The 26,698-nt window shown below is 40.7% G+C and overlaps 1 protein-coding gene across 1 annotated transcript in view; it reads right to left on the bottom strand.

Moving 5' to 3' along the window:
• Positions 1-1,500: 1,500 nt before the first annotated feature.
• Positions 1,501-26,698, bottom strand: part of LOC132590823 (ectonucleoside triphosphate diphosphohydrolase 6-like) — a 35,360-nt gene continuing 10,162 nt past the window's right edge. The window contains exons 4-14 of the mRNA XM_060263755.1: positions 21,968-22,043; positions 21,048-21,083; positions 19,086-19,174; positions 15,088-15,167; positions 11,279-11,343; positions 9,739-9,840; positions 7,833-7,973; positions 6,726-6,779; positions 6,443-6,552; positions 4,970-5,104; positions 1,501-1,604 (exon numbers count right to left, since the gene is read on the bottom strand). Of these exons, the coding sequence (XP_060119738.1) occupies positions 5,015-5,104; positions 6,443-6,552; positions 6,726-6,779; positions 7,833-7,973; positions 9,739-9,840; positions 11,279-11,343; positions 15,088-15,167; positions 19,086-19,174; positions 21,048-21,083; positions 21,968-22,043 (843 nt within the window). The 3' untranslated portion in view covers positions 1,501-1,604; positions 4,970-5,014. The remainder of the gene's footprint in view (positions 1,605-4,969; positions 5,105-6,442; positions 6,553-6,725; positions 6,780-7,832; positions 7,974-9,738; positions 9,841-11,278; positions 11,344-15,087; positions 15,168-19,085; positions 19,175-21,047; positions 21,084-21,967; positions 22,044-26,698) is intronic.

The following is a 26,698-nucleotide window of genomic DNA, read 5'->3' as shown; positions in this document are numbered from 1 at the left end:
CTACTTCTGACTATTCAGAAGAGTACAGTACACAATATGTTTACCCTTTAAAAAGCAAGGTGCTTTTCTATGTATCAATTATCCCATGTGGTCAATCCAGTATGGGGCCATTTTTGTGCAGGGTATATTCTAAAGCTGCAAGAATACATGAAGAAGGCATGGTAGCTGGGTATTTGGGGGTTTGTTAAATTTTAATTAATCCTCACAAGCATTTTCCAAGTTGGTTGGGTAGTACACTCCACAAAACAAACTTTGCCATGTCCCAAAGTCACACAAATCTAGGGTTGATCTTAGCTTTTGTTGTACTTTGATCCTCTTGACATTTCATTCTAAAAAAAATACTGCTCAAGCAATTTAACTAAAAGTATTAACCTCCACAACTTCAGCAAAAGGGAAAAAGTTCACTGTGCCAACAATTTGGGAAATTAGGCATGTAGTGTTGAATCATACATATGAAACATATAAATCATAATGATTATTAGAGGCAGAAGTGGACTCCATCTCCTTACCTAGACAACTCAGTATTAATCAGGATAGCCTGGCCATAGTTATTTTGCTTACGACCTTAAAACCATGGCCAGTACCTGTTGTGTTGAATTATGTTCTGAGCCAGGCCTAAACAGAAATGCATCCCCTTTTAGAGCTCTATTCTTTTGACATTTTGAATGGGATGCAAATGGGCCAACCCACTTAAAACTCTCTGATTCTGTGGTTATCACAGACAGCCTTCCAAACCCCAGAGATTTCGAACATAATCATAGGATTCTGACAGTGTTCAGAAGCCACTGACACTTTAGGATATCTGACTGAGTTAATTTTTTTTGTACCAGAGGAGCTAAATTTATAGAAATTTACATTTATGGGGTTTTCTGCAAGACTTGCATGCTGATTTCCTGTGTCTATTAATGGTCTAGCCATCACCATCCACAGGAACAACTGAAATCAGACTTAACCATTTGTGGTTTTAAGTTCAAGCCTGCATACTGCCTCTAAAATAACCTAGAGCCCCACAGTGCAATCCTAAACATGTATAAGCAGAAATAAAGCTTACTCCTTGTAAATGTGTTTAGAATTGCAGCCCCAATCATTATAGCATACAAGGAACAGGAAATTTGACTTTCAAAGGTAATCTCAATATTTATCGTAAAAATCTGACCAAGCAAAACAGTGCACTTATCAACACATAAACCCCTATACAAAATAGGCTAGTTTGTACAACTGAGAGATTCATGAAACCACTTAACTGCTAATAATATGCAATATTAAAATCAAACATGGCGTGGGTGACTGACGCTAGTTCAGTATTTAGCAGCAAGAGCAGAGAACATCAGAAACCTAAGTGCTTTTCTCATGGAAGGCAAGTTGGAAGAAATGAATTCTCATTATCTATTACAGAATGTCCACATTCAACTAGGCTGCCCAAGATTTTGGTTTCAGCTGCCACTGCCTACTCTTTTACAAAAGAGTCACCAGTTTTGAGTGACACTTTTAAAAAGTAGCATGATCCAAGTCACCAGAATCAAGGCACATGTGTTTCTCGATGAAAGAAGAAGTCCCACAAGTCTTATATAGTCTGGGAGCAGAAGCTAAGAAACTGGCAACATCTGAAAAGAGAAGAAGATACAGAAGCACACAGGAAAGTAAATGGAAGGGGAAAGTATAACAGAACTAAATAATACAGAGGTCCCACTACAACAGCAAGAGCCATGGTTAAGTTACCATGTTCCTCAGGAGTGCATTTTTTCCCTCAGACATGAAGCCATAGTTGTCTTCAAAAAGCTGGGTTTTCTAAGGTGAAATAATCTTGGAGAAGACAGAAGTCAGAGATGCAGGTGTGAGGACAATCTAGGGACAGAAGACACCACAGCAGGTTCACAGTCAAGGCAAACCTGAAAGGGTGGAGGGGGCTCAGCTGCAACTTACTGAGACAGGCAAGAGAATATTCAAGGAAAGAGATGTGCAGAGGTGGTTTGCCATTGCTTGTGTCTGTGTAATGACCCTGGACTTCCTTGGTGGTCTCCCATCCAAATACTAAACAGGGCCGACCCTGCTTAGCTTCTGAGATCGGGTTAGCCTGGGCTATCCGGATCAGGACCTCTTTAGTTTTACTATTTTTTCTATTTGGTTGGAAGATACAAAGCCATAAATAGCCATAAATTTTGTGGGTAGTGGAGTCTGAAGGTGCACTGGAAAGGCTAGTGTGTCAATGAAAAAAAATCACGTGTTTAAAATGTGCACTTTATTAAGACAAATGCATCTGTTATTTACTTAAGATGGATACATTTGTTATCTAACAAATTTTAAGCCCTCCACTTCAAGCAAATGTTAGAGGTTTTGCAGTACCCTTAAACCAGGAAGCAATTACCTGAGGGCCGGTTAATGAGTTGGAGGCAATCAGTATAAATCAATATGGAGGCAAAAACACCACAGAATTTGAGCTGCCTGATCTAGTTACTGCAGCAGTAAATTAAAACATATGTTAGCATTTACAAGGTCTGCACAGAAGCAGGCAATGGCAAACCACCTCTGAATGTCTCTTGCTCTGAAAACCCTGCAGGGTTGTCATAAGCAGAGCTTTTTTTGAGCAGGAACACACAGGAACGCAGTTCTGGCTGACTTGGCAGCGGGGGTGTGGCTTAATATGCAAATAAATTTCTGCTGGTCTTCTACAAAAAAAGCCCTGTGCGAAACAATGGTGCTGTAAGGAGGTGTGGCCTAACATGAAAATGAGTTCCTGCTGGGCTTTTTCTACCAAAAAAGTCCTGGTCATAAGTCAACTACGACTTGATGGCAAAAGAAAAATACTGTGGATGGGGGAAAAAAGGAAAAGTCAGAGAAAGAAAGGAAAGGTCAAAGAATGCAGCATGCGAGCAAGCTCAAGTGTGTTCCAGAAATACAGTCAGTTATCAGCCCTGTCCTGCTCTCTTATGGTTATAAGTATCTAGATTTTATAAGAATTTTTAAAACCTGCTTTATTTTAGTAAGTTACATGCTCTAAAGCTACTGAATGTGTTAGATGTGCTCAACTGTACTTGCCGGTGATGCTGGCACTCCATATGGCCCATCCCTGGTTTCACAAATCAATTCACAGCAAACAGTTCTAGCACCATTTACTGAAGTAACAGATTCTGGCAGGTCTTTGGACACAACTTCTGAGAACTACAAAACTTCAGCGTTCTGATGCAGAAGAGAGATATGATGAACACCATGCAACTATTTTGTATGTTCAGTACACCAATGTGCCGTTTCCATGCAACAATGACAGCCATTATTAGATATCATTACATATCCATTAATCAGGCAAACAGCTTGCCTGGAGTCTGAAGATGGCTTTAACTGTGATGAAGCATACAAATTACCAGTTGTAATACATACAACAATGGCCATCAGTGTATATCCTCTGTCATTACAGAGGAATGATCAAGTGAAAACATTCAAAGAACTGCAAGGAGGGGTCAAAGGTGATAATATGATCCTATATTGCAGGTCCTGACAAATAGTTTCCATTGCAGAAAGGAATGGAATGGAAACATTGCCAGCTGCCTCAAGTATGAACCTGCATGTGAATCAAGTTGCTCTATGTAAAACTCTTAGATGTGAAATTGTGTCAAGAAAACATACACGAAGTGCTGGCATTTCAAATACTAACTGAAACTTATCTTAGAGAGAAACAGCTTTTCTTCTGTGAGGTTCAGTGAAAGAAATCTAGCACTTATCTAGACACTAGTAACCCTCTCTACTAGCACACTGTCACACTGTATGGTCAAAATATGCTCATGTCATTAACATGATTTGAGATTGTAACTGCAAATGTGCTGATAACAGAAGCAAGAACATAAAAAGATAATCAGCATTATTTATTTTAATTCCCCAGGATGGCCCACCATGCCGATCAAAAAATCCACACAACAGGGCCACCCAGGTAAATGCTTCTCCTCTTTAATTAATCACCCCATCTCTCTGGGTGCTGTCCATCAGTTCACATAAAACAATAAACAGATTAAAATAAATAAAACAATTTAAATTAAAACCATTTTACAAACCCTGATGATGCCTTACTAATTTAATTCTTATTCTGGACAGCCAGGCATCATATCGGTGGGGGGGGGGAGAGGAGGGGAGACTCAGAGGTATGTAGAGTGAAGGTGCCAGTTGGGCAACTGTTGTTTGTCCTCATTCAAAAACCTGGAGAAACATCTCTGCCTTACAGGCCCTGCAGAATGGAATAAGATCCCACAGGGCCCTGTTGTCTGTCATCTGGCAGAGAGTTCCACCAGGTTGTCAAGGACAGCTGGACTGCTTTAGGGCTGGGGATCACTAGCAAATTATTGCCTGTAGAGTATAATGCTCTTCCAGGGACATAACAGAGGAGATGGTACCGCAGTCAGTCCCAGACTGCTTAAGACTTTAAAGGTCATCACCAAAACCTTGAATCTAACTTGGTACTCAACCAGAAGCCAGTGTAGCTGGTGCAGCACAGGTTCTGCAAATCTAAACATTTAAAAAGGTCTGCGATTAACTTCCCCCCTATGAACAGTAACATCTGCACATACTTACAGGAACCCAAATATAAGGTATCCAATATAAGATGGAGATATAGATGGAACCAGAATAGCCTATGGGGATGGGGAAAGCAGCAGAGTAAACAAGGAGACTGGGAAGAAAAACAAAATAGTGGGAGTTTGAGTGGTGGTGAGGAGAAGAAATGTAGGGGATAAAACACAGAAAGATGGGAGACAGAGCAGGCAGACAGAGCTGGAAGAAGAGAAGTAGGACAGGACATGAGATTTTCCCCACCTCTGAGTCTTCACAGGTCCTCAGTTTGTATTACTTTATCATTAACAGAAGTATTTTTTAATTACATGGACAGTACCTAAAATACATTTTTACATAAAATTTAAATATAAAAGATCTTTGCAGATTTTGAATTTAATCTATATTTGTACCTCTCATTTCCATGCCTATTTACCGCTGCACTTTTTTCTTTCAGATTTAGCTTTTTGCCACTGGACAATCAATACTGCAGTTTGTTAAGTGAATCCAGGTAGCGAAGCGTAGCTCCCAGAGCCCAGCCAGTTTCAACATTGTTGATTTTTCGGGCAAGCTGAAATATAAAGTAGACAAGAATGTTGGAAATGCATTAGTTCCTCATAGATGTTTCAAGCATATGTGTCTATCACTTGATTTCTCTGTATTTCATGACTGTGTGTGAAATGACCCCTTTATAAAAGCATTCTGTATGAACTGATATGGGAGTATTATCTGTTGTGCTGGATACATGGCCCAGTTACACATGCAAGTCAGTCATTACTTGATTTTGCAGTCATCATGTGATGAACAGGTATTTATGAACTACCCTACTGTGCAAAATAAACCAGGGATTTTTTTTAACCTTCCTCAGACTCTCAGCTTTCATAATGGGTGTCACACAGCAGGGGACCAGGGAGGGATTCTACTGACTCACATCACTCTGGTATGAGTCTGTCTGGGAGGGCCCAGAGCACCCATCCAAATCTTTGCCTTCCTTCTTAACAAAGCCTTTTTCTTTCTATGACCAAAGAGGCATGCAGACTCAGACAGTTTAACAATAACAACAGGTTTACTGTAAGTGCTCAAGAACAACAAGTGGGTAGTAAAATATTTAGTTGACAGTGAATATAGAAAATAGTAAAGGTTGGTATAAACAAATAAAAGCCCTGATGCAGCTAACTACACATTCCCTTTCTCTAATACCAAGAGACTTACCAGCCTTGGGTAAGGGCACTCTCCTGCCACAGCCTTTCCAGAAACAACACTCCTCTCTCTGCAGCCTCTTCCCTCTCTAGCTGTCCTTTTACTGTTTTCTATGAGGGCCACCCCTCTGGGCCAGTTTCTTTCCAAAACTCCTGCCCACTCAATCAGAGGGATAGAAGAGATCCTGGGAAATGTAGGCCCTGTAACTAATCCTACACAAGCTTGCCTGGAGCCTGTAGACCTCACTAGGCCTAGGATCATGACAAATAACAGCATTTAGACATTGCAAAATTTTACACTGCATGGGCATAACCCAATAAGATCTTATAAACCAAAACAGCTCAGAATGAAGTACCAGAATAATCTGCCAGTTTTCATGATTACTTTGCCAATATCATTTGGATTTTAATCAGAGGTACAAGCACATACAGGTTAGAACTAGGTACCTTTAGGCATTATTCTCTACTACCTGTCCTTCCTCAAGGTCCCGTGTCTGCCTCTTCCACTGTCCATAAGCAGAGACCTCCCCATCTCTGCCCTTGTCACAAGATGCCAGTACATAGGTAATTCAAATAATGTCAGAATATTGCATAGGGAAAATACACTGCTTTATAGAGTTTGCAGGATTTAAATACGTTTTGTTGAACTTTCTTGGTGCAGGACCTTTATGCTTGTTTTCATACTGAGTACAGCAATAAAGAACAATTACCTTAAGAACATAGCTCTTTGGAAAGCCCAGTTCTTGCAACAGCAAACTGACATAGATGAGATCCATGCAGAAGAATGGATACGCTCCTTGGTGTACCTCCATGTTACATGCTTCAGGAGAACAAAAAAGGAAAAATCAAACAAACTGTAGATCATGTACTTAATAACAATAGTGGCTTGGGACATTTACTTCCTCCTTGGCAGGCAAAAGGCCCTCCACTGAACTACAACTTTGCCATCAACCTGCCTAGCTCATCTGAGGAAAGGAAAGAAGGAGGACCTACCATTCTTTGCAGCAGTTTCAAAGTCATTGACAGTCATGGTCCCTCCTTCTTTATCTAGAAAGAAAAAGGCTATTTTGGTTAGGAAGTGACAAAGGGTGACAGTATAACAAGCTGCAGTTATATTACACATTCATTCAAGTAGTACTTACAGAGTATCAGAATTCTTCAGCCTACTTCTCATTAAGGTATTTAACTCTGAGGCTGGGATGTACCACTACAGACTCTAGGTGAGGGAATCACATGGTTAAGAATCACATGGTTTCTCTACACAGAGAAAATTAGCTTATCAGGAACAAGGCAAAGCTAGAACTCTCCTGCCTATTATTTGTTTTCCTACTCAGAGGGAATATTTCTTTTTATTAAAGTATATTCTATCATGTGAGCCTCTGCTAGCAGTCTGAAGAGGTACAGCCTACGCAGGTCTACTGCTTCAGTGAGAGTAAGTGTGGTGTAGTGATTTGAATGCTTGACTAACTTATCTGGAAGACCTTGGTTCAAATCCCCACTTTAGCACAAAGTGTGCTGGATAATCTTGGACTAGTTATTCCCACTCAGCCTAAACTACCTCACAGGATTGTTGTGAAGGTAAAATGAGGAAAAGGGAGAACCACATACATCACTGAGTTCCCAAAGGGAAGGACAAGATAAGAAGGTACAGACCAGGTCAGTTGGAATCAGTCTTTTTTCAAGGGCAGACACAGTTAATGAGGTTACTTGTAACAGATCTTGGGGTGTTCTTCTGGCAGTATTCCTTGCTGTTGCAGTGGTGACCATTCTATGCTATGACACATCTTACTAAAGTTATACTGTGGTAAAGGAGCTTGGTAAAATAGATAGCAACAGCAGACCTGCAGAAAAAAAAATAAAACCTGCCCATATGGCAGATTGCCTCTGTTATACCTAGACACTGTAGAGTACCATCAAGATATCACTAGGAGAGACAACCACTCTGTACCACACTCACCACAAGTAGCAAGTTCTGTTTCTAATCATATGAGTTTTGCACTAATCATATTAGTTTTGTGTCACTTTTTTAGCTATAGGGACCAGTAGAAGAATGGGGTTGGAGAAGAGGGAAGAAATAGCAAGGATCAAAAGCAAGTTTACCTATCAAACCAAGATCCGTAGCCAAGTCATAATAGTAGGAAATAGCATAAAATTCTAAGTCCTTTACTTCAAGTGTCTTGTGAATCTTCTGGCTGAATATTTTTGCTACTTCATCAAGACAGGATTCATAGAGAGGTTTTTCTAAAAGAAATCAAGGGGACCACCAGTAATAATTCAGTGTTAATAATAAAATTCAAGTATGTAAGAAGCATTTGGTATGTGCAAACAGTGAAGAAATTCAGATTACAATTCAAAATGGAAATGTGGCCAATAATGTTCAACAGATTGGCATGAAATCCGAATAAACTGCCCTTTCTAGAGTGCTGAAACAACCTACTACTGCATATAACAGGAGTGTCAAATTAATTTGTTATGAGGGCCGGATCTGATATAAATGAGATCTTGTTGGGCTGGGTCATGTCAGGTTGGGCCGGGCCATGTTGGGCGAGGCCATGTGTGTACTTATTTAAGATTAGGTAGCAGAGATATAAACTTTATAAAGCACACAGACAAACACAATTAAACATATTTTTTAAAAAACTTAAAACATTAACACTTGCTGGTTTTAAAGGTGCTTTCTTTGTATTTCTTCCATGGGATCCAGGGGAACTGGGCAAAGGAAGCTCTGGTTCTTTCCTTCCTTCCCCAGGGGACTGCGGGGTGGGAAGGACAGCCTTAGCCAATAGAAGGAAGAAAAGCTTGGCTCAGTAGCTCTGTTGTGCAATTAAGAGAGCCTAGAAAAACAAGCTCTGCCTCCCCCCTTCCTCTCCAAGGTAGGAGCTTCAACTAATGGAGAAAAATAGAGGTTTTGCTCTGTAACTCCTGTGCAACTGAGCAAAGCAAACTGTTATGCAAAAGGAAGCAAGATATAGGAAGAAGGAAGCAGATGTTAGCTAGTTGCTTGGGGGCCTGATTCAGCCCCCGAACTTCATGTTTGAACGCCTGGCAAATAAGTTAATTCCAATAGATGCACATTAACCCAACCACTTAACAATGATTGTGCAAATAAAGATACACTCCTTTACTGCCTAATTATACTTATTTAAAGATCCTTCTTTATATCACACAGAATCATGCAATTACAATATCAACGACCACCAGATCATTATTTCAGTAACGAAGGCTTCTGACGTAATATAAGTCAAAAGTTAGTCCACACAGTCCCATTATAACATCTGTTGTTTCTAGAGCACTGAATGTCAGGCACCTTCAGTCAAAAGCTAGTGAAAGCGCTGCGAGCTCAGCAATTTCAAGAAGCAAGCCATTTGTTTAAGTTTTATACATTTAGCTGTAAGCTTAGAGCAATCCAAGCATGAAGAAAATTATTCAAATGATTTGAAAACCATAATTCCAAATATATATATATATATATATAATAGATGTATGTATTAGAATGCTTGTAATGTAACTGTGTGAATGTCTTTAAATTTCATAGTAATTATAGTCACAGTGACTGCATCGTGATTTATTTGGGTTAATTTTTTGTGACTTCTCTCTTGGTATATATACAAGAAAAAGCTAGCCTGAGACTTGTATAAATTATGCAAGTCAAGCCTAGTATTCAACTTCTGCAAGAAAGACAAGCCAGAACTACAGCAGGAGACTGTCTCATTCTCAAATGTCTACCATTTCCCATACACTTTCAAGCATCTCCTTATACCACAAGATCCAGAACTTTGCTTCTAAATGTTATAACACGCCCCCCCCCCCAGACTATGTAGATTGTTCATACACACAGTTTTCCTGACCATAGGAAAGAGAATTTGTAGGAACTGTTTCAATGATGAAATCCCTCTCATTGCCATTTTAAAATATTATCATACCCCTATTTACAGAATCTCAAGTTAATGGAAATACCAAAGGAAAATTAATAATACCAAATTACGAGGCAATCAGGTTACTATACCTGCCTTCTGCCCTTTAATTTTGTACAGAATCTTGGCATGCTCCCATTCACCCTGAAAATTAGGTGATGAACAGGGACTTGTCAATTCTTCATCTTCCTTTACTGTAACAGGAATAAAGGCACTGAGACAAAAGCAAAGAAATCACATGGGAACCCTGTATCTGACTGTTACTGACTTATCCTAAAAGCCCTTCAAGTCCATTTATCTATATGCTTGCTTTAAGCTGCAGAGACAGCCTTCCCCTAGATTCCCTTATTTACTCAAATGAGAAGTGGGCATGGAATAAGGCACTTTCAATGATAGCACTTACATGCCCTACCAACAGAAATTATATGCTTTCAAGCATCTCCTTACACCATAAGATCCAGAACTTTGCTTCTAAATGTTATAACACGCCCCCCCCCCCAGTTATGTAGATTGTTCATACTACACACAGTTTTTTATGTTTTGCCACCAAGTGTAGTGTTTGTTTAGTAGGGCTTTCTCTAGTTGTTTGCATTATGTTGTTTTGACAATGATTCTGCTTAAATTATACGGTGTAAATGTTTGTCTTTTGTTATTCTTATAAGCTAAACTGGATGACTGCTGATTAGTTTGATATTTACTTGGAAGTTACATGTTATGGTTTTAATAGACAATACAATCCACACATTTTATAAACAGGAACATTACCAATGGTGTGTGGGGGAAAGCTTCAAAAGTTGTATTTGGGATGTATTCACTACTCCATACCAGATTCCAGTATATCATAGGGCAGAAAAATATATCATAAATATGTTTTGGTGGCTAAAATGGATAAGTTTTACAGCTTTCAAAGCCTACAAATTTTTACATGAGTTGGAATTATTTTTTTAGATCTCTCCCACCACCCTTTAAGCATATTTAAAAACTCATAATATGTAATAATTGCAATAACCTAGGCAAACTAATGGAAGCTAAGAAGTGCTGGCCCTGGCTAATATTTGAATGGGAGTCCTCCAAGGACACCAGGGTCATTACCCCCCAATAAAATAACTCACACCAGTTCTGAATAATTTTACAGGTTATTATGAGTGTATCTCTCCAGAGCATTAAGCAATGCTTCCCTGTATACTTAATTTCTGGAAAACCTCATGGGGTATTTCCCCCTTCCCATATGTTTACACTGTTGCTTTTTCTGAGGATGTTTTATACTCTAGGTGCTTTTTATTTACAGAAAGAAAACTGGCCATGGTAAATGGCTGTGCAGCATCAACACTGTTTACTGACATGCAGGTGACATTTTTCTTCCAAGGGAAAAAAGTTACTTTAAATGCATTCTTTTAAAAAAGTATCACCAGACAGGTCCTCTTTAACCAGGGGGTAAGCAATTATATTTCTTAGGGTTTGTAGAGTCTTTCGGGATCAAGTGCCGTGTTCTATATTTCTTATTTCAGCATATGTTACATCTAGCTCTAACCTCAATCCCTCAGGCTAAGGACTGCAAGAAGCTCAGAAACACAAAACAAGATCCCCATCAAAAAGATAAAAGTAAAATCTCTAAGACTGAAAAATACTTACAGGCTTGCCCCTGAACAACTCCTAACAGTGAAAATCTTGCCGCTATTAACCCAAGGCCCAAGTAACTGGAGAAGCAGGAAAACAGAAAATCAAAAATCATATTCTGATGGTAATGCAATAAATTGTTATTGAATTTGGTAACTTATGTCTATTTAGAGATTTAAAATGTATGGAAATTTTGAAGCCATGAGAACTCCCGCCCCCAGCAATAACTCAAAAATAGATATTTGGGAGGGAAACTCAAATATATACAATCAGGACCTTTTTTTGAGCCGAAATGCACTGGAACACCGTTCTGGCTGGACCGGGCAGCGTTCCAGCTTGGCCTCATCGACTTCCCCCACTGCCTGGCAGGGTTTAGGGAGGCCAGCCACGCTTGCGTGGGGACCTCCCGATGTCCAGGTGTCTGGTGGGACTTGGGGAGGCCTGCCGTGCTTGTGCGGGGCCTCCCAACGTCGCACTCTCTGACGGGGCTTGGAAAGGCCTGCCATGCTTGTGCGGGGGCCTCCTGACGTCATGTTGGCCGGCGGGGTTTGGGGAGGCCTGCCGCGCTTCTGCTGGGGCCTCCTGACGTCATGTTGGCCGGCGGGGTTTGGGGAGGCCTGCCGCGCTTCTGCTGGGGCCTCCTGACGTCGCACTGTCTGGCAGGATTTGGAGAGGCCTGCCGCACTTTTGCTGGGGCCTCCCGATGTCATGCTGTCCGGCGGGGCTCAGAGAGGCCTGCTGCACTTGGGCGGGGCCTCCCAACGTCCAGCTGGCCGGCGGGGCTCGAGGGGCCAAGCTACAGAGCTCGGGCTTTGTGGGAGTCAGCACTTTTACAGGTGAATTGCTTGTATCCCCTTTCCTTCAGTCTTTTTCCTTTCTTTTCTCTTTCTTGCTTGCTTTCCCCCCCTCCTTTCTTTCACTTCTTCCCACCCTTTTCCTTTCTTCCTATTTCATTTCTCTTTCCTTTTTTCCCTATTTGTTTCCAACTGTCTCCCCCTCCCTCCCTTCCATTCATTCATTGTTTCTTTCTTTTTGTCAGTCTTTCTTTCCAACTCTCTCCCCCTTTCATTCATTCATTTTCTTTCTGTTAGTCCCTTTCATTCATTCTTTATTTCTTTCTTTTTGGCAGTGTTCTTTCTTTCTTTCTTTCTTTCTTTCTTTCAGTCCCTTTCATTCATTCTTTCTTTCTTTTTGGCAGTGTTCTTTCTTTCTTTCTCCCCCTTTTCATGCATTCTTTTTCTTTCTCTCAGTCTTTCTTTTTCTCTGTCTATTTGCTTTATTTTCCGCTCCCTCACTCTTTCTGTCAATATTTCTTTTTCCGTTTGTCTTATTTCCTACTAGCTCCTCCCTCTCTCCCTCTCCTTTCTTTTCAACTCTCTCCCCCCTTTTATTAATTCAGTCAGTCTTTTCTCCTGTTTGCTTTATTTCTCTTTCTTTAAGCACTACACCATGGCTGGGTCTGCAGTAGTGTGTTGGAATTTGATTTTTTTCTCTGGGAATGGTATATATTTATGGCTTTATATATATGTGTGGATATATATTTCTGAACCTTTTCCAATGCTAGAATATCATTTTTGAGGTGTGATGACCAGAATTGTTACCACATCCCAAAAAAGACATTGTACACTTTTGGTGATGTCAGAGGTGTGGCCTAGTATGCATATGATGGAGATGTCAGAGGCGTGGCATACTATGCAAATGATGGTGATGTCAGAGGCATGGCCTCACATACTAATGAGTTCCTGCTGGGCTTTTTCTACAAAAAAAGCCCTGTATACAATACTTACTGTTCTATCAAACCTAAATTAATGTTATTGTTTTAGCAACATAAAATAAATCATTTATTACTTAGTTTTCATATACAATTGCAATATCTGACATGAGCTTTAAAAGTTATAGAAAACTGCAAATATACCCAAGTAATTGAGAGAAAACTATGCTGGGGCATGCTATGCTGTCTTAGCATATGTATCTTAATTTTTGCTATCTGGTAACAGAGCGCTCAGTTCAATGAAACTTTCAGAATTTTTCCATTGAGGCTTTGGTGCAGTTTCTACTCTGCCTCCTTCTGATCTCACCCTCCCCTCCCCTCCCCAAGTAAAGTAGGGCAATAAGCTACTAGTTATCCAGTCTGTGGCTATATCTATCAGAGTGGGAGAGGTGAAAAGGTCAACCACAAGGAAGGAGTCAAATCAGGACAAAGCATTTAGCCTTTGAGAAAAAATGCCAGCCCTACATGTTCTCCTTGTGAAGATTATATCCTTCTAGGTGCAGAAATGTATTTTGAATTTAAGAGCTGTATATGTCTACAGCATGCCCACCGTGTCTTTAAAACATTTTACTGGTTCTAAAAGAGAAAATATGTCACAGAATTTTTTTTTTAATTACACACCAAAATCTCCACATTTTCCTTTTTTTTTTTTAAGGCAAGGTCCTGGAGATGGAATGTTCCCACCTCTTCGATTTTTACATCCCCCCACCCCAGGTTTTCACATCTCTACTTCTGCCCATGATAGTCACAAACCTGTTAAATATCCACTTCACAGTGTATGAGAAAGCTGGTCTATACATAACTGACTTGCTTTCACACCTTGTGATTTAAGGAAAAGTAGCAGGATGAGATATCGAATTATAAACTTGTAGTGAAATGTGCTCTGGGTTTTTTTCCTCATCATGCAATTGTCACCTTCTTGTATGTTTGCAAAATACAGGCTGCATGAAATTGGTACTAGACATTATGATACTAAGCCAGTTAGGGGCTAAATATAAAGCATCAGAGTACACCTAGGGCTTACTGGTATAAAGTTGTCCTGGCCTTCAGAAGAAAGAAAAGCTGTTGAGGCAAGTTTATTGCATTTGGCAGTCTCTTCTGCATTATTTCCAAAGCATTTTTATTATAATAATCATCATATCATGCCCTTGAACTAGAAAGAATTAGAAACAGGAAATACAGGACATACATTCTAACACACATGTGCACAGGAACACCCTGTGAATTTAAATTCTACTGGACTGATTCTGCTGTACAGTCGCTCCACCCCTGAGTTTCTGCTTTCCTCATATCAAACAGTCGATTCTCCGCCAGTTGCTGTGCAGCTCCCTCTAGTCCCGCCCCCTTCTTCCTGTGAAGGAATTGGAGGGAGCCATGGGTAAAAATGCAGCTATGCAGCAACTGATAGGAAATCAATTGCCTGATCCAGGGAAAGCAGAAGCATGGGGGTGGAGCAATTGCTACTGTGGAATCAGTCCTAATGTTTCAAAGTCTCTGCACTTGAAGAAGGAAGTCTGAAAGGGCATCCATAGTCCCCAGTTCAGCAGTACTAGATAATATTTTGGAATGAAAACCTTGATCCAGGAATGGGAATCTCTAGCCCCTGTTCAGGAGAACAGAGGGCTGGATTCAGATCTCCACACTGTCCCTCTACCTGAACAAATGACTATTCCAGCCCTAGCTCATCAATCAGGTTTTTCAGTCCAATTGTATGTAAGTTTCTTAAACTAAGTGCAAAAGCCTGCTTTGGTGCATAAGTGGCCCCTGTTGAATCAGGATGACTACATTCAGATGCCTCGCTTAGGCATGGTAAAGTAAAAACATGCACAAACTCTGCCTATTGCCAGATTCATTAATACCTGTCCCTTCTCATCCTCCTCACACAGAGTATCACAGTTAAAAACTAGTGCTGGTTGCTGATGAATCAATGAAAAGCAGTTAACCCTGTAATTTTCTTCACACCTATGCTGGATTATACTAGTACAGAATATCCCCAGACTTGTTAAAGTGTAGTTGTTTTCTAATTTGAGGTAAATTCCTTTCCACAACTAACCTGTGAGAATACAGTTTGTACATCTGGTTAAATATCTGAAATGAAATGATGTCACTAGCAGATGTCTCCTCCAGAGTCGTCTGTAAAGGAAAATAGAACACTGGGTAGAATATTTGGAAAGAGAAAGGCAAACCAACAGAACTGAGAAACCTGTGGGGGAACACTTTAACCTTCCAAAGTATTCAATGGATGACCTCAAAGTAGCTGTTTTACTGCAAAGGAACTTCAAGAACCTAACGGAGAAATTGCTGAATTACAAATTACTATGAAACTTGGAACAAACACCTCCCCAGGACTGAACAGGGATATTGGTTTTTTTCTCATTACATATGCTAAACCCACTTTCACCAAGTATGGCGATATATCCACAGTATTCCAATGTATTTCTCTTTTAGGATAGTGTATCAGAATAATGCTTTTGTAGTGACATACTCAAACAAGGGATATTGGTTGTTTATCTCAGTACATATACTAAACCCATATTCCACTATATTTTAATGTATTTTTTCCTAATGGCAAACTAGAATGATGTATATATTTATGTTACATGTTAAAAGGTAAATTAGTTGGACAGGAAAAACTTCTGGGAAAGAAGTGCCCTCATTTTGACCCAGGTTTATTAGCAATAGAATAATTAACAGGCATTCTCACATTCTGACATGTTACTGCTTTATGGTTTCCCACGCTAATGCAACCCAGATCAAAGGTTTTCTGAATTTGTTAATTTTACTATTCTGCTATTGGTTTTTAACTTTGTACCACTTGGCATTCCAAACCCCATGAGCTATATGTGGCTCTGCTTACTATACCTCATTCCTCGTCTGAAGAAGTGTGCATGCACACGAAAGCTTACATTCTGAATAAAACTAAGTTGGTCTTAAAGGTGCAATCGACTCCTATTTTGTTCTACTACTTCAGACCAACACGGCTGCCTACTTGGATCTATCAATAAACCCAAAATGAATGTTTAGAGGTTGTTGGCACTGTTCAAGCACAGTACTCTGCATTTTAGACATGTTCTTAAGCAGTGTAGCATCCTAGCCACTTTGTAACACTTAGCGGAAAACACAGACACAAAGTTCTATCAATTTAAACAGAAAAAAGAGCTTGTGCATATTTTATCATACAGATGAAATTCTTCACCCTCTGAGAAATCAACATGTTTGCATCAGCTGGTGCTAAGTCTGTGATACTCAGTGGCTCAGGAGCCACCTGTGGCTCTTCTGAGCACTGTTCCCTAATGTGGCACCCACTCCATGTTCCAGGAAACCTGTCCAATGGGACTTATGGATGGATGGTGGCTTGCATCTTGAAACAGCTGCTGCCAGAGGGAGTGGAAGACCGGAAAGCTGTGAGTCTTCCTGATCTGTGAGCCTCAAACCAGGGATGGAAGTAAAGGACACATGTTCTGTAACAACCCCTTCTCCACAGCCTCTGCACTTTCATCACAGCACCTAGCTGCCTGCCATGAAAAGAGCAAACCAGATGCAGAGGAGAGGCAATAAAATCACCAGCTCCATGGCAGCCTCCCAGGAACTGGTAGTTGTTTTTAATTCCCTTTCCTCATGTCCAGTTTTCTCTCTTCCAAGTGCCTTGGCAATCTCTTTTCTTTCCCAACCTACGGAGCCTCATGCTGAGGAAAGAACAAGAAAGAACAAGAAAGACCTGGAGCTGACTGCAGCTCAGATCATGAGCTACTCAACGCAAAATTCAGGCTTAAACTGAAGAAAACTGGGGAAGCCATTAGGCCATTCAGGTTTGACCTTGATCACATCCCTTATGAATATACAGTGGAGGTGAAGAATAGGTTTAAGGGACTAGAGTTGATAGACAGAGCGCCTGAAGAACTATGGATGGAGGTTCGTGACATTGTACAGAAGGCAGCAATCAGCACCATCCCAAAGAAAAAGAAATGCAGGAAAGCAAAGTGGCTGTCTGATAAGGCTTTACAAATAGCTGAGGAAAAAAGGAAAGCAAAAGGCAAGGGTGAAAAGGAAAGATTCACCCAACTGAATGCAGATTTTCAGAGAACAGCAAGGAGAGATAAGGAGGCCTTCCTGAAGGAACAATGCAAAGCAATAGAGGAAAATAATAGAATAGGAAGGACAAGAGATCTATTCAAGAAAACTGGAGAAATCAAGGGAACGTTTCGTGCAAAGATGGCCATGATAAAGGACAAAAATGGCAGGAACCTAACAGAAGCAGAAGAGATCAGGAAGAGGTGACAAAAATACACAGACGAATTATACAAGAAGGATCTCAATGTCCCGGACAACCATGACAGTGAAATCGATGACCTTGAGCCAGACATCCTGGGGAGTGAAGTCAAATGGGCTTTAGAAAGCATTACTAACAACAAAGCGAGCAGAGATGATGATATCCCAGTTGAGCTATTCAAAGTCCTAAAAGATGATGCTGTTAAAGTGATGTACACATTATGTCAACAAATTTGAAAAACACAACAGTGGCCACAGGTTTGGAAAATATTGGTTTATATTCCAATACCAAAGAAGAGTAATGCCAAGAAACGTTCAAACCACTGCACTATTGCACCATTGCACTCATTTCACATGCCAGCAAGGTCATGTTAAAGATCCTACAAGCTAGGCTTCAGTAGTATGTAGATCGTGAACTACCAGAAGTTCAAACTGGGTTTCGGAGAGGTAGGGGAACTAGAGATCAAACTGCCAACATTCGATGGATTATGGAGAAAGCACGGGAGTATCAGAAAAACGTCTATTTCTGCTTCATTGACTATGCTAAAGCCTTTGATTGTGTGGATCACAACAAACTGTGGCAGTCCTTAAAGAGATGGGAGTACCAGACCACCTCACATGTTTCCTGAGAAACCTATATAAGGGTCAAGAAGCAACGGTCAGAACAGGATTTGGAACAACTGATTGGTTTAGAACAGGAAAAGGAGTTCGACAAGGATGTATATTGTCACCCTGCTTATTTAATTTATATGCAGAGTACATCATGCGGAATGCTGGCCTAGATGAAGCACAAGCTGGAATTAAGATTGCCGGGAAAAACATCAACAACCTCAGATATGCAGATGACACTACTCTAATGGCAGAAAGTGAGGAGGACCTAAAGAACCTCTTGTTGAGGGTGAAAGAGGAGAGCACAAAAGTAGGCTTGACACTCAACATCAAAAAAACTAAGATCATGGCATCTGGCCCCATCACACCTTGGCAAATAGAAGGGGAAGAGATAGAAGTAGTGACAGACTTCACATTTCTGGGATCCACGATCACTGCAGATGGTGACTGTAGCCATTAAATTAAAAGACGTTTGCTCCTTGGGAGGACAGCTATGGCGAACTTGGGCAGTATAATAAAAAGTAGAGACATCACCCTGCCAACAAAAGTCTGTATAGTCAAAGTGATGGTATTCCCAGTAGAAATGTATGGCTGTGAGAGCTGGACCATAAGGAAGGCCGAGTGCAGAAGAATAGATGCTTTTGAGATGTGGTGCTGGAGAAGAATCTTGAGAGTCCCTTGGACTGCAAGAAGCTCAAATCAGTCAGTCCTAAAGGAGATCAACCCAGACTGTTCACTGGAAGGTCAGATGCTGAAGCTCAAATACTTTGGCCATCAAATGAGAAGGGAGCACTCTCTGGAGAAGGTCCTGATGCTGGGAAAGACAGAAGGCAAAAGAAGAAGGGGATGGCAAAAGTTGAGATGACTGGACAGTGTTACTGATGTAACAAACACGAATTTGAGCAGACTTCGGAGGATGGTGGAAGACAGGAGGCCCTGGCGTGACTTTGTCCATGGGGTCGCAAAGAGTCGGACTCAACTGTGCGACTGAACAACAACATCAGCAGCAGTGAAGTGCTCCCTTTTTAAAGCTTGCAGATATAAAAGATTTACTTTGATGACTGATTTTCCTCATAGTGAGCAATACACAGGCAAACTGGAAGTACAGTGGAAGTGAAAGAGAAAAGTCAAAGCCACCTGGTTTTTTGTTAGAGGGACGCAAATTCTTATTACCTCACTGCTTGGCTGAAATGTGATTTGTGTTGATCCTCCTCCTAAATCCAGCATCCCTACACTTCTCTTTGTAGGATCATTCAAGCTGCCTGAAACACATAATTTTTTTGTAATGCAATAGTTATGCAATCTACACATTTTTTACAAAATAAACCACAAAAAACATTATTTGAACTCCTGCAATATCATCTAGTAGATGACCAGGCTGAATTCTTGGGCATGGGAAAACAGCAGGAGGACTAGGGCTTAGTTCCCATGGATGATTTCTGCAGGTGGAGAAGGGGGCAATCCATTTCACTCCTTCCACTACAAACTTGTAACTCAATTTTTGCTGTTCCCAGGGATTATCTCCCCCTCCCCAGCAGTGATTCAAGGGGTATTTGGGCCATGGTAGGAGGGGGCAGGCAGGGAAGTTGTTCTCCATGGGTGATCCCTTCTGTCTACAGAATTCTCCAATGGATCAAAAAACAACAACAAAAACTTCCTCTAAAGAAAGATTCCCTGATAAAAATAATAATAAAAAAACCAGTATCAGTACTTATTCCATTGTTACTCAGTTTTGCTAAACATCACATATATAAAATCCCAATAGTCATTTCTTTGATGCAGTTACATGGACAACATTCATATCTCCTTTTTAGAACTTATACAATTTTGGATAACAGATGGCCCACCCCAACCTTCTACTTTCCTGGAATTTGTCCCCTCACTTTTCCATAACATTTGCAGTAACCCAAAAAGTAAAGCCACCATGGAAGAAACTTTTAACAAATCCTTTCCCAACCCACAGCACCATCTACTCAGAGGAAAAACAAGGAATAAAGAGGCGGGGGGAAAGGAAGAAAAGGCATTAATTCCCTCAGGGTTCAGAAATTAAAGTTTAATCAAGTTATATGAAACACTCCCATTGCCACATTTCCTATATTTAAAAAATGGAAATCCTGTCTTGATATTCCAATCCACTGATCTGTGTACTTGCAGAATGACAGGGACTTGTGCAATGCTCTGCACATTATAGTAAACATTTTCTATCATGGCAATAACTATCATAAAGAAAAACACAATGTGAGAATGGGTAGCAGGTGCGCCCATGGAGCATGCCATTTGTAGCTACAGAATTTGTCCAATTGTAGAGTCAGAAAAATGCAAAACTATTTCTGAAACAGCATAGTACATAAAAACAAGATGCATGCACAGATTTTAAATGCTTGATTTTAAAACGAACAGACATATGAACAAATCATTTGTATGACAAGAAAGATATTGGGCAGCAAGGGACCATCCCTGTCTACATTGGCACAGCACTTACATGTAGAGGGATCTCCACAGACATAACAGAGTCTGGTCCCTCTCCCCTTCCCTTTAGCATATGCACAGGGGAACTCAGCACTGTACACCACACCAATTCAGGGGATGGGAGGTCTGCACGAGCCTCGTTGATGCCTGCCATGTTTTGCCTCCTTTCTGTATTAAGGAACACAAGGTTGTACCTCATGTTTTTTGAAAAAGCAGAGATGGGTAGGGGTGGTCAGGAATGTGCAGAGGCCTCCAGTTTCCTGGCATGGCACTTGGAAAACATATTTGGAGGGAGCTGGTAAGGAGACAGAGAAAATAACTATTTTTGTCCTATGGAGAGAGATCTTCATGCACAGGTATGCTTTAAATTCATTTCTGAATGTTACTTTTATCATCAAGAAATCATATAAAGCACAAAGCAGCAAGCTGTGTGTCACTCTGTCCAATATAATGTATCATTCTAGTGTGAACATTAGAGTTATTTTGGGAATTATATGGATGTAAATATATACATACCTATTCTTTTTTCCTGTGCTTCTCCAAAATATATTTTAATATAATGGCTCTCCTAGCAATTCCGCTAGGTAGTTTTACAAAACAAATACTATTTAGTTAAGAGTACTTCACTTACAGGTACAAATTGCTTATATCTGCTTATATACATACCAGTTAAAAAGTTGAGAGTTATCCATGCAGAAATACCTGGCAAGAAAAATTCTGAAGTTATGTGAGTTTACACAAAGCAAGTTTTCTACCTTGATTGATAAAACTAAAACAGTTGGAGCGAGGTTTGTTCAGTCATGAATGGGAAACAGAATTCCAGAGCAGATTCGGTTTATGTAACTGCAAAATTGTGAGTACAACAGATCTAAATGGGCTGCATTTGCCAGAGAAATAAACTTCTGTCATCTAGGAGAAAACTCAGTGTTGATGTGAATTTTTATGCATGGAATTCCTCATCTGGCTCTTGAGAAATCCAGCTTTCATTCACACATGGACTTAATTGGTCTATGGCACCAGGGTATATCCTTCTCTTGGAAGCCAGGTGATATTTACACAGCAAAGTGCCCATCTATGCAGCATAAATAACAGCTGAAATAAGGCACAGTTGGTGAAAACAAAGTACCACATTTGTTGGATTTTGCCACCTATCATAAACAACTGTGAATTCCAAAGGCAATCTTTTTGCTGTATGATAGCTGCTGCCAAGGAATAAGAATGACCGACTACTAGCAGGATTGGCAGATCTCATACTTGTAACATGTCATCACCTGTACCTCTCTCACATTGTCTCCTCCCTCTACTTCATCCCTGCCAGTCTTTAGACTGCAAGTGCGCTTGGACAGAGGCTGCCTCTTTCTGCTTGTGTTACTTTGCAGGTATCATGTGAATGGACGACAGTTAAAAATATAAAGGATATTATCAACAACAACAACTGAAGCCCCTATTCCCCAATAGGTCTGTCTACTATACAGAAAAGTTTCAGCATTTTTGGTGGGAGGGGGGAGTATAACGATTCTTAAATCATCTTTTTATCCCCGAATCAAAACAACTGTATGAAATCACTTCAAAGAAACTTAACCTACCTTCATCTTTTCCTTCCATTATGGAGACACAGTCATCCTTTACCAAGAATGGAGACTCGTGAAAAATCTGCTTTACCTAAAATTAAACAAGAGAAGCCTTGTTGGACCAGGCCAATAGCCCATCCAGTCCCCATCCAGGGGCCAAAACTCTATCTCAGGGGTGTAAGTCATTTGTTATAAGGGCTGGATCTGACATAAATGAGACCTTGTTGGGCCAGGCTGGGCCATGTGTGTACCTATTTAAGATTAGGTAGCAGAGATATAAATGTTATAAAGGACACAGACAAACACAATTAAAGGGTAGGATATAAATTGAGTAAATAAAACATACTTAAAACATTAGCACTCGTTGGTTTTAAAGGTGCTTTCTGTGCATCTCTCCCATGGGATCCAAGAAACTGGGCAAAGGAAGCTCTGGCTCTTTCCTTCCTTCCCCAGGGGGCCAGGAGAGGGAGGAGTCTCAGCCAGTAGAAGGAAGAGAGACTTGGCTCAGTAGCTCTGCTGTGCAATTGAAAGAGGCTGGCAAAGCAAGCTTTCCCTCCCCCTTCCTCCCCAAGGGAGAAGCCTCAGCCAATGGAGAAAACAGAGACTTTGCTTTGTAGCTCCTGTGCAATTGAGCAAGCCTGGCAAAGCAAGCTGTGATGCAGAAGGAATCGAGAAAAGGAATGAAGTAGATGACAGCCAGTTGCTCGGGGGCCTGATAAGAGCCCTACAAGGGCCTGATTCCCCCCCCCCCCCCCCCGGTTGCATGTTTAACACTCCTGGTCTATCTCATGCATAATTTTGTAAAACTCTATCATGTTACCCCTCAATTGCTGTTTCTCCAAGCTAAAGACTCTAACCTCCTTAGCCTTTGTGGCCTTTTGATATTATTTGGGCACTGGAGTCACTTATTTCTATCTGACATGGGGCTTTTTGCTATTAATTGTTGATACTATTTATTGTTTTATTTTGATGGTTTTATGATGTAAGCCACCCTAAGCCCATTTTTGGGATAGGGTGGGATATAAATTGAGTAAATAAATTGCCCTTTCCTGCACCTTTTCTAATACTATAATATCTTTTTTGAGGTACAGTGACCAGAACTGTACACAATATTCCAAATTAGGCCCCCACCATAGATTTATACAGGGGCATTCTGTAATCCCCATCATAGCATTTACCATTTTTTTATTGCAGCCTCACAGTGAGTCAACATCTTCAATGAGTTATCTACCACATCTCCAAGATTCCTCTTCTGGTTGGTTACCACCAGTTCAGACCTCATCAACGTATATTTAGTTAGGATTCTTGGCTCCAGTGTGCCCATGATGAACCTCATTTGCCATGTTGACACCCATTCTCCCAGCCTTGACAGATCCCTCTGGACCACCTCAAAGTCCTTGGTTTTCACTGCCCTGAACAATTTAGTGTCATCCACAAATTAAGCCACTTCCCTGCTTAATCCCAACTCCAGATAATTAATGAACAATTTAAAAAGCACCAGATCTAGTACTGAGAAGTGCGGTACCCCATTGCTTATCACCTTTCCATAGGGAAAACTGCCAATTTATACTCACTCAGTTTCCTGTTAATTAACCAGTTTTTAACACACAAAAGGACTTGTCCTCTTATCTCATGACTTCTGAGTTTACTTAGGAGACTTTCGTGTGGAACTTTATAAAAACTTTCTGACATCCAATTTTGCCTCTTACATAAAGGAATGTGACCCAACACATCTCCAGAATATTAAAACATACAAGAAAGCTCACACAGATGGAGACATTTATCTATGTATCTTTGGCTCAGAGTTTTTTTTAGGCAAGAAGCAAACTCTTCAAATGGACCTGGAAAACCAGACATAATAACCAACAGAGATCCTTCAGATACAGCATTGTTCCCTGTGGCTGCTTACAGCTGCAGTCAGATTTTGAACCAGTTGTAATCTTCAGATTTATTATTTATAATCCACCTTTCTCACTGAGACTCAAAGCAGACTATAAAGAAAAGATGAAAAAAATCAATCACACAGCTTAACTGTATTCAAACTGTTCTTAAGGGCTGTATCCTCATAATGTGCAGTCTAATAATTAAGTCAGGAACGTTTCCAGGCATATATGACAGTGGACAGATTTTTATTATCTACAGGAAAGGGCAATGAGAGAAACATATTCCTTGAAACTGCTAGAGTTTGGGCTTCTAGGAATAATACTGGATCAGAAAACAGTCCCAGTCCACAATGTTGATGAGACAGAACAGGCAAATATCAGGGTCAAAGATCAATGCAATCAGTGGGATGATACATCTGAAAAGTTATATAATAATTCCAGAATAGCAGAAATTTGAAACAAAGCTGTCATCTGGACAAAGCATAAATTGTAAACATGACATGTTAAACAATGCAAACATGGCAACATATAAGTAGAAACACAATGCAATTTCCTGATATGATGTAGCCTTATTTCCTTTATAAAAAGGGTCTCCTGAACAACTGTGCTTTACAAATTTTGCAAAATGCCAGGAGTATGGGAGGCTTCCTGACCTCCCCAGGCAGGCTGAGGGCCTCCCCAGGCAGGATGAGGGCCTTGTCTATATATGTGCCTTCTCTGTAGTGGCCCTCATCCTGTGGAATGGCCTGCCTGGGGAGGTCAGGAACCCTCCCATACTCCTGGCATTTTGCAAATACGGAAATAAGGCTACATCATATCAGGAAATTGCATTGTGTTTCTACTTATATGTTGCCATGTTTGCATTGTTTAACATGTCATGTTTACAAAAGGGTCTGAGGCCATGGAGAGTTTTGTATGTGATAGCCAATACCTTGAATTGAGCTTGGTAACTGATGGGTGGCCAATGCAATGAGTGCAGAATAGGTATAACATGTTCTGCCTAACTCCTGAGCTGCAGCATTCTGCACTAACTGGAGTTTCCAAGATAATTTAAAAGGGAGACCTATGTAAAATGTATTACAATAGTCTTGCAGTCATCATAGCATGAATCCAGATGGCCAGGTCACCCAAGTGCAGGTATGGAGCCATATTCTGGGTAAACTAAGCTGGAAAACAATTTTTTTCCGGCTGCATTAATTTCCATCTCTAGTAGCAATATAACCCCTAGATGATTGATTGAGTCAGCAAGAGTCAGCTGAACTGAATCAAAAGTGAGAAGCACAATATTATTCAAGACCTCAGGCTTCCCAGCCAACATTACCTCCATCTAATCTGGGTTCAGTTTCAGTCACTCCAGTCAAGCAGGGGATTTGGATGGAGAGATATAGAGCTCAGTATCATCAGCATATTGATGACACCAAAATCCAAAGGTATGAATGATTTCCGAAGAGCTTTACAAACAAGGGCCGCCCTGAGCCTGCCTCGGTGGGGAGGGCGGGGGTATAAATTTAATAAAACCTAAAACCTAAACCTAGAAGAAGATGCCCCATCAACAGATCTCTACTCTATTTACTTATTTCTTTCTTATCCATCTCCACATCACCACTACTAGTAAAAGAGATCACGGCTAAACATTACTAAACATTACATCAGGAGAGCCAGTTTGGTGTAGTGGTTAAGTGTGCGGACTCTTATCTGGGAGAACCGGGTTTGATTCCCCACTCCTCCACTTGCACCTGCTGGAATGGCCTTGGGTCAGCCATAGCTCTGGCAGAAGTTGTCCTTGAAAGGGCAGCTGCTGTGAGAGCCCTCTCCAGCCCCACCCACCTCACAGGGTGTTTGTTGTGGGGGAGGAAGGTAAAGGAGATTGTGAGCCGCTCTGAGACTCTTCGGAGTGGAGGGCGGGATATAAATCCAATATCATCTTCTTCTTCTTCTACTAGCTTTACAAAGAAAGTGAATAATACAGCAGATAAGATTGCATCCTATGGTTTTCCATAGGACAACTCCCAAACTAAAGATAAATTGCAACCAGATTCAGATTATTTATCATTATGGTACATAACCAATAAAAACAATTTAATTTGCAACCCTGTAAATGTGATCCATGTGGAATAAGTTAAACCAGTTCAAGGCATATAATTTGATGGCTACTTCTACCTCTGAATGCCTCAACAGGATGGCATGGTTTGTTGTATCAGAGGCTGCAGATAAAACCAGTTGAAGCAACAAAGGAACATGGCCTATGTCTACCATCAGACAGAGGTCATCAACCAAAGCTACCATGACTGTCTCTGTCCCACAACTTGCCCTGAATCCACAATGAAAAGGGTCCAGAGCAGATGAATTATCTAGGAAAACCTGGAGCTGGTTCACTACTGGTCTCTCAAGTCACTTTATCCAGAAAAGGCAAGACAGAGCGATCATTGGCTATATATATGCAGGGCCAGTGCTAGACTTTTTGGTGCCCTAGGCAAGGCTACCATTTGTGCGCCCCCCCCCCCCAATCTCCAGGTACTTTCCAACCCAGAGCTGGCAACCCTTGGTGAAGTTCAGTTGGCTAATGAAAGAGAACCATGTAAAGTTTCTCCCTTATATCCATCAGGACTTTTTTTTAAAAAAAAAAAATTGTGGAGCAGGCAGAAATTCTACAAGTGAAGCACTTCATATAATGCATCTGATTACATGAGTTTTGCTCACAAAAGGTTATGGGGTGACAAATTTTATTAGCCTTTAAAGTATGACTGATCTCCTTTCACATCTCTACATCCTCATGTGGCGGGGTGGGGGTGGACTACTGAATTGCTCCGTGCCATGGAGATGTTCCTAGTAGGGAAGGGAATGCAAAAACTTCTGCTCTGTC

This window comes from Heteronotia binoei, unplaced genomic scaffold, assembly GCF_032191835.1.
Source record: "Heteronotia binoei isolate CCM8104 ecotype False Entrance Well unplaced genomic scaffold, APGP_CSIRO_Hbin_v1 ptg000814l, whole genome shotgun sequence".
Taxonomy (NCBI): Eukaryota; Metazoa; Chordata; class Lepidosauria; order Squamata; family Gekkonidae; genus Heteronotia; species Heteronotia binoei.
Note: the sequence above shows the minus strand (reverse complement) of the source record. Positions and strands in the feature narration are given on the sequence as shown.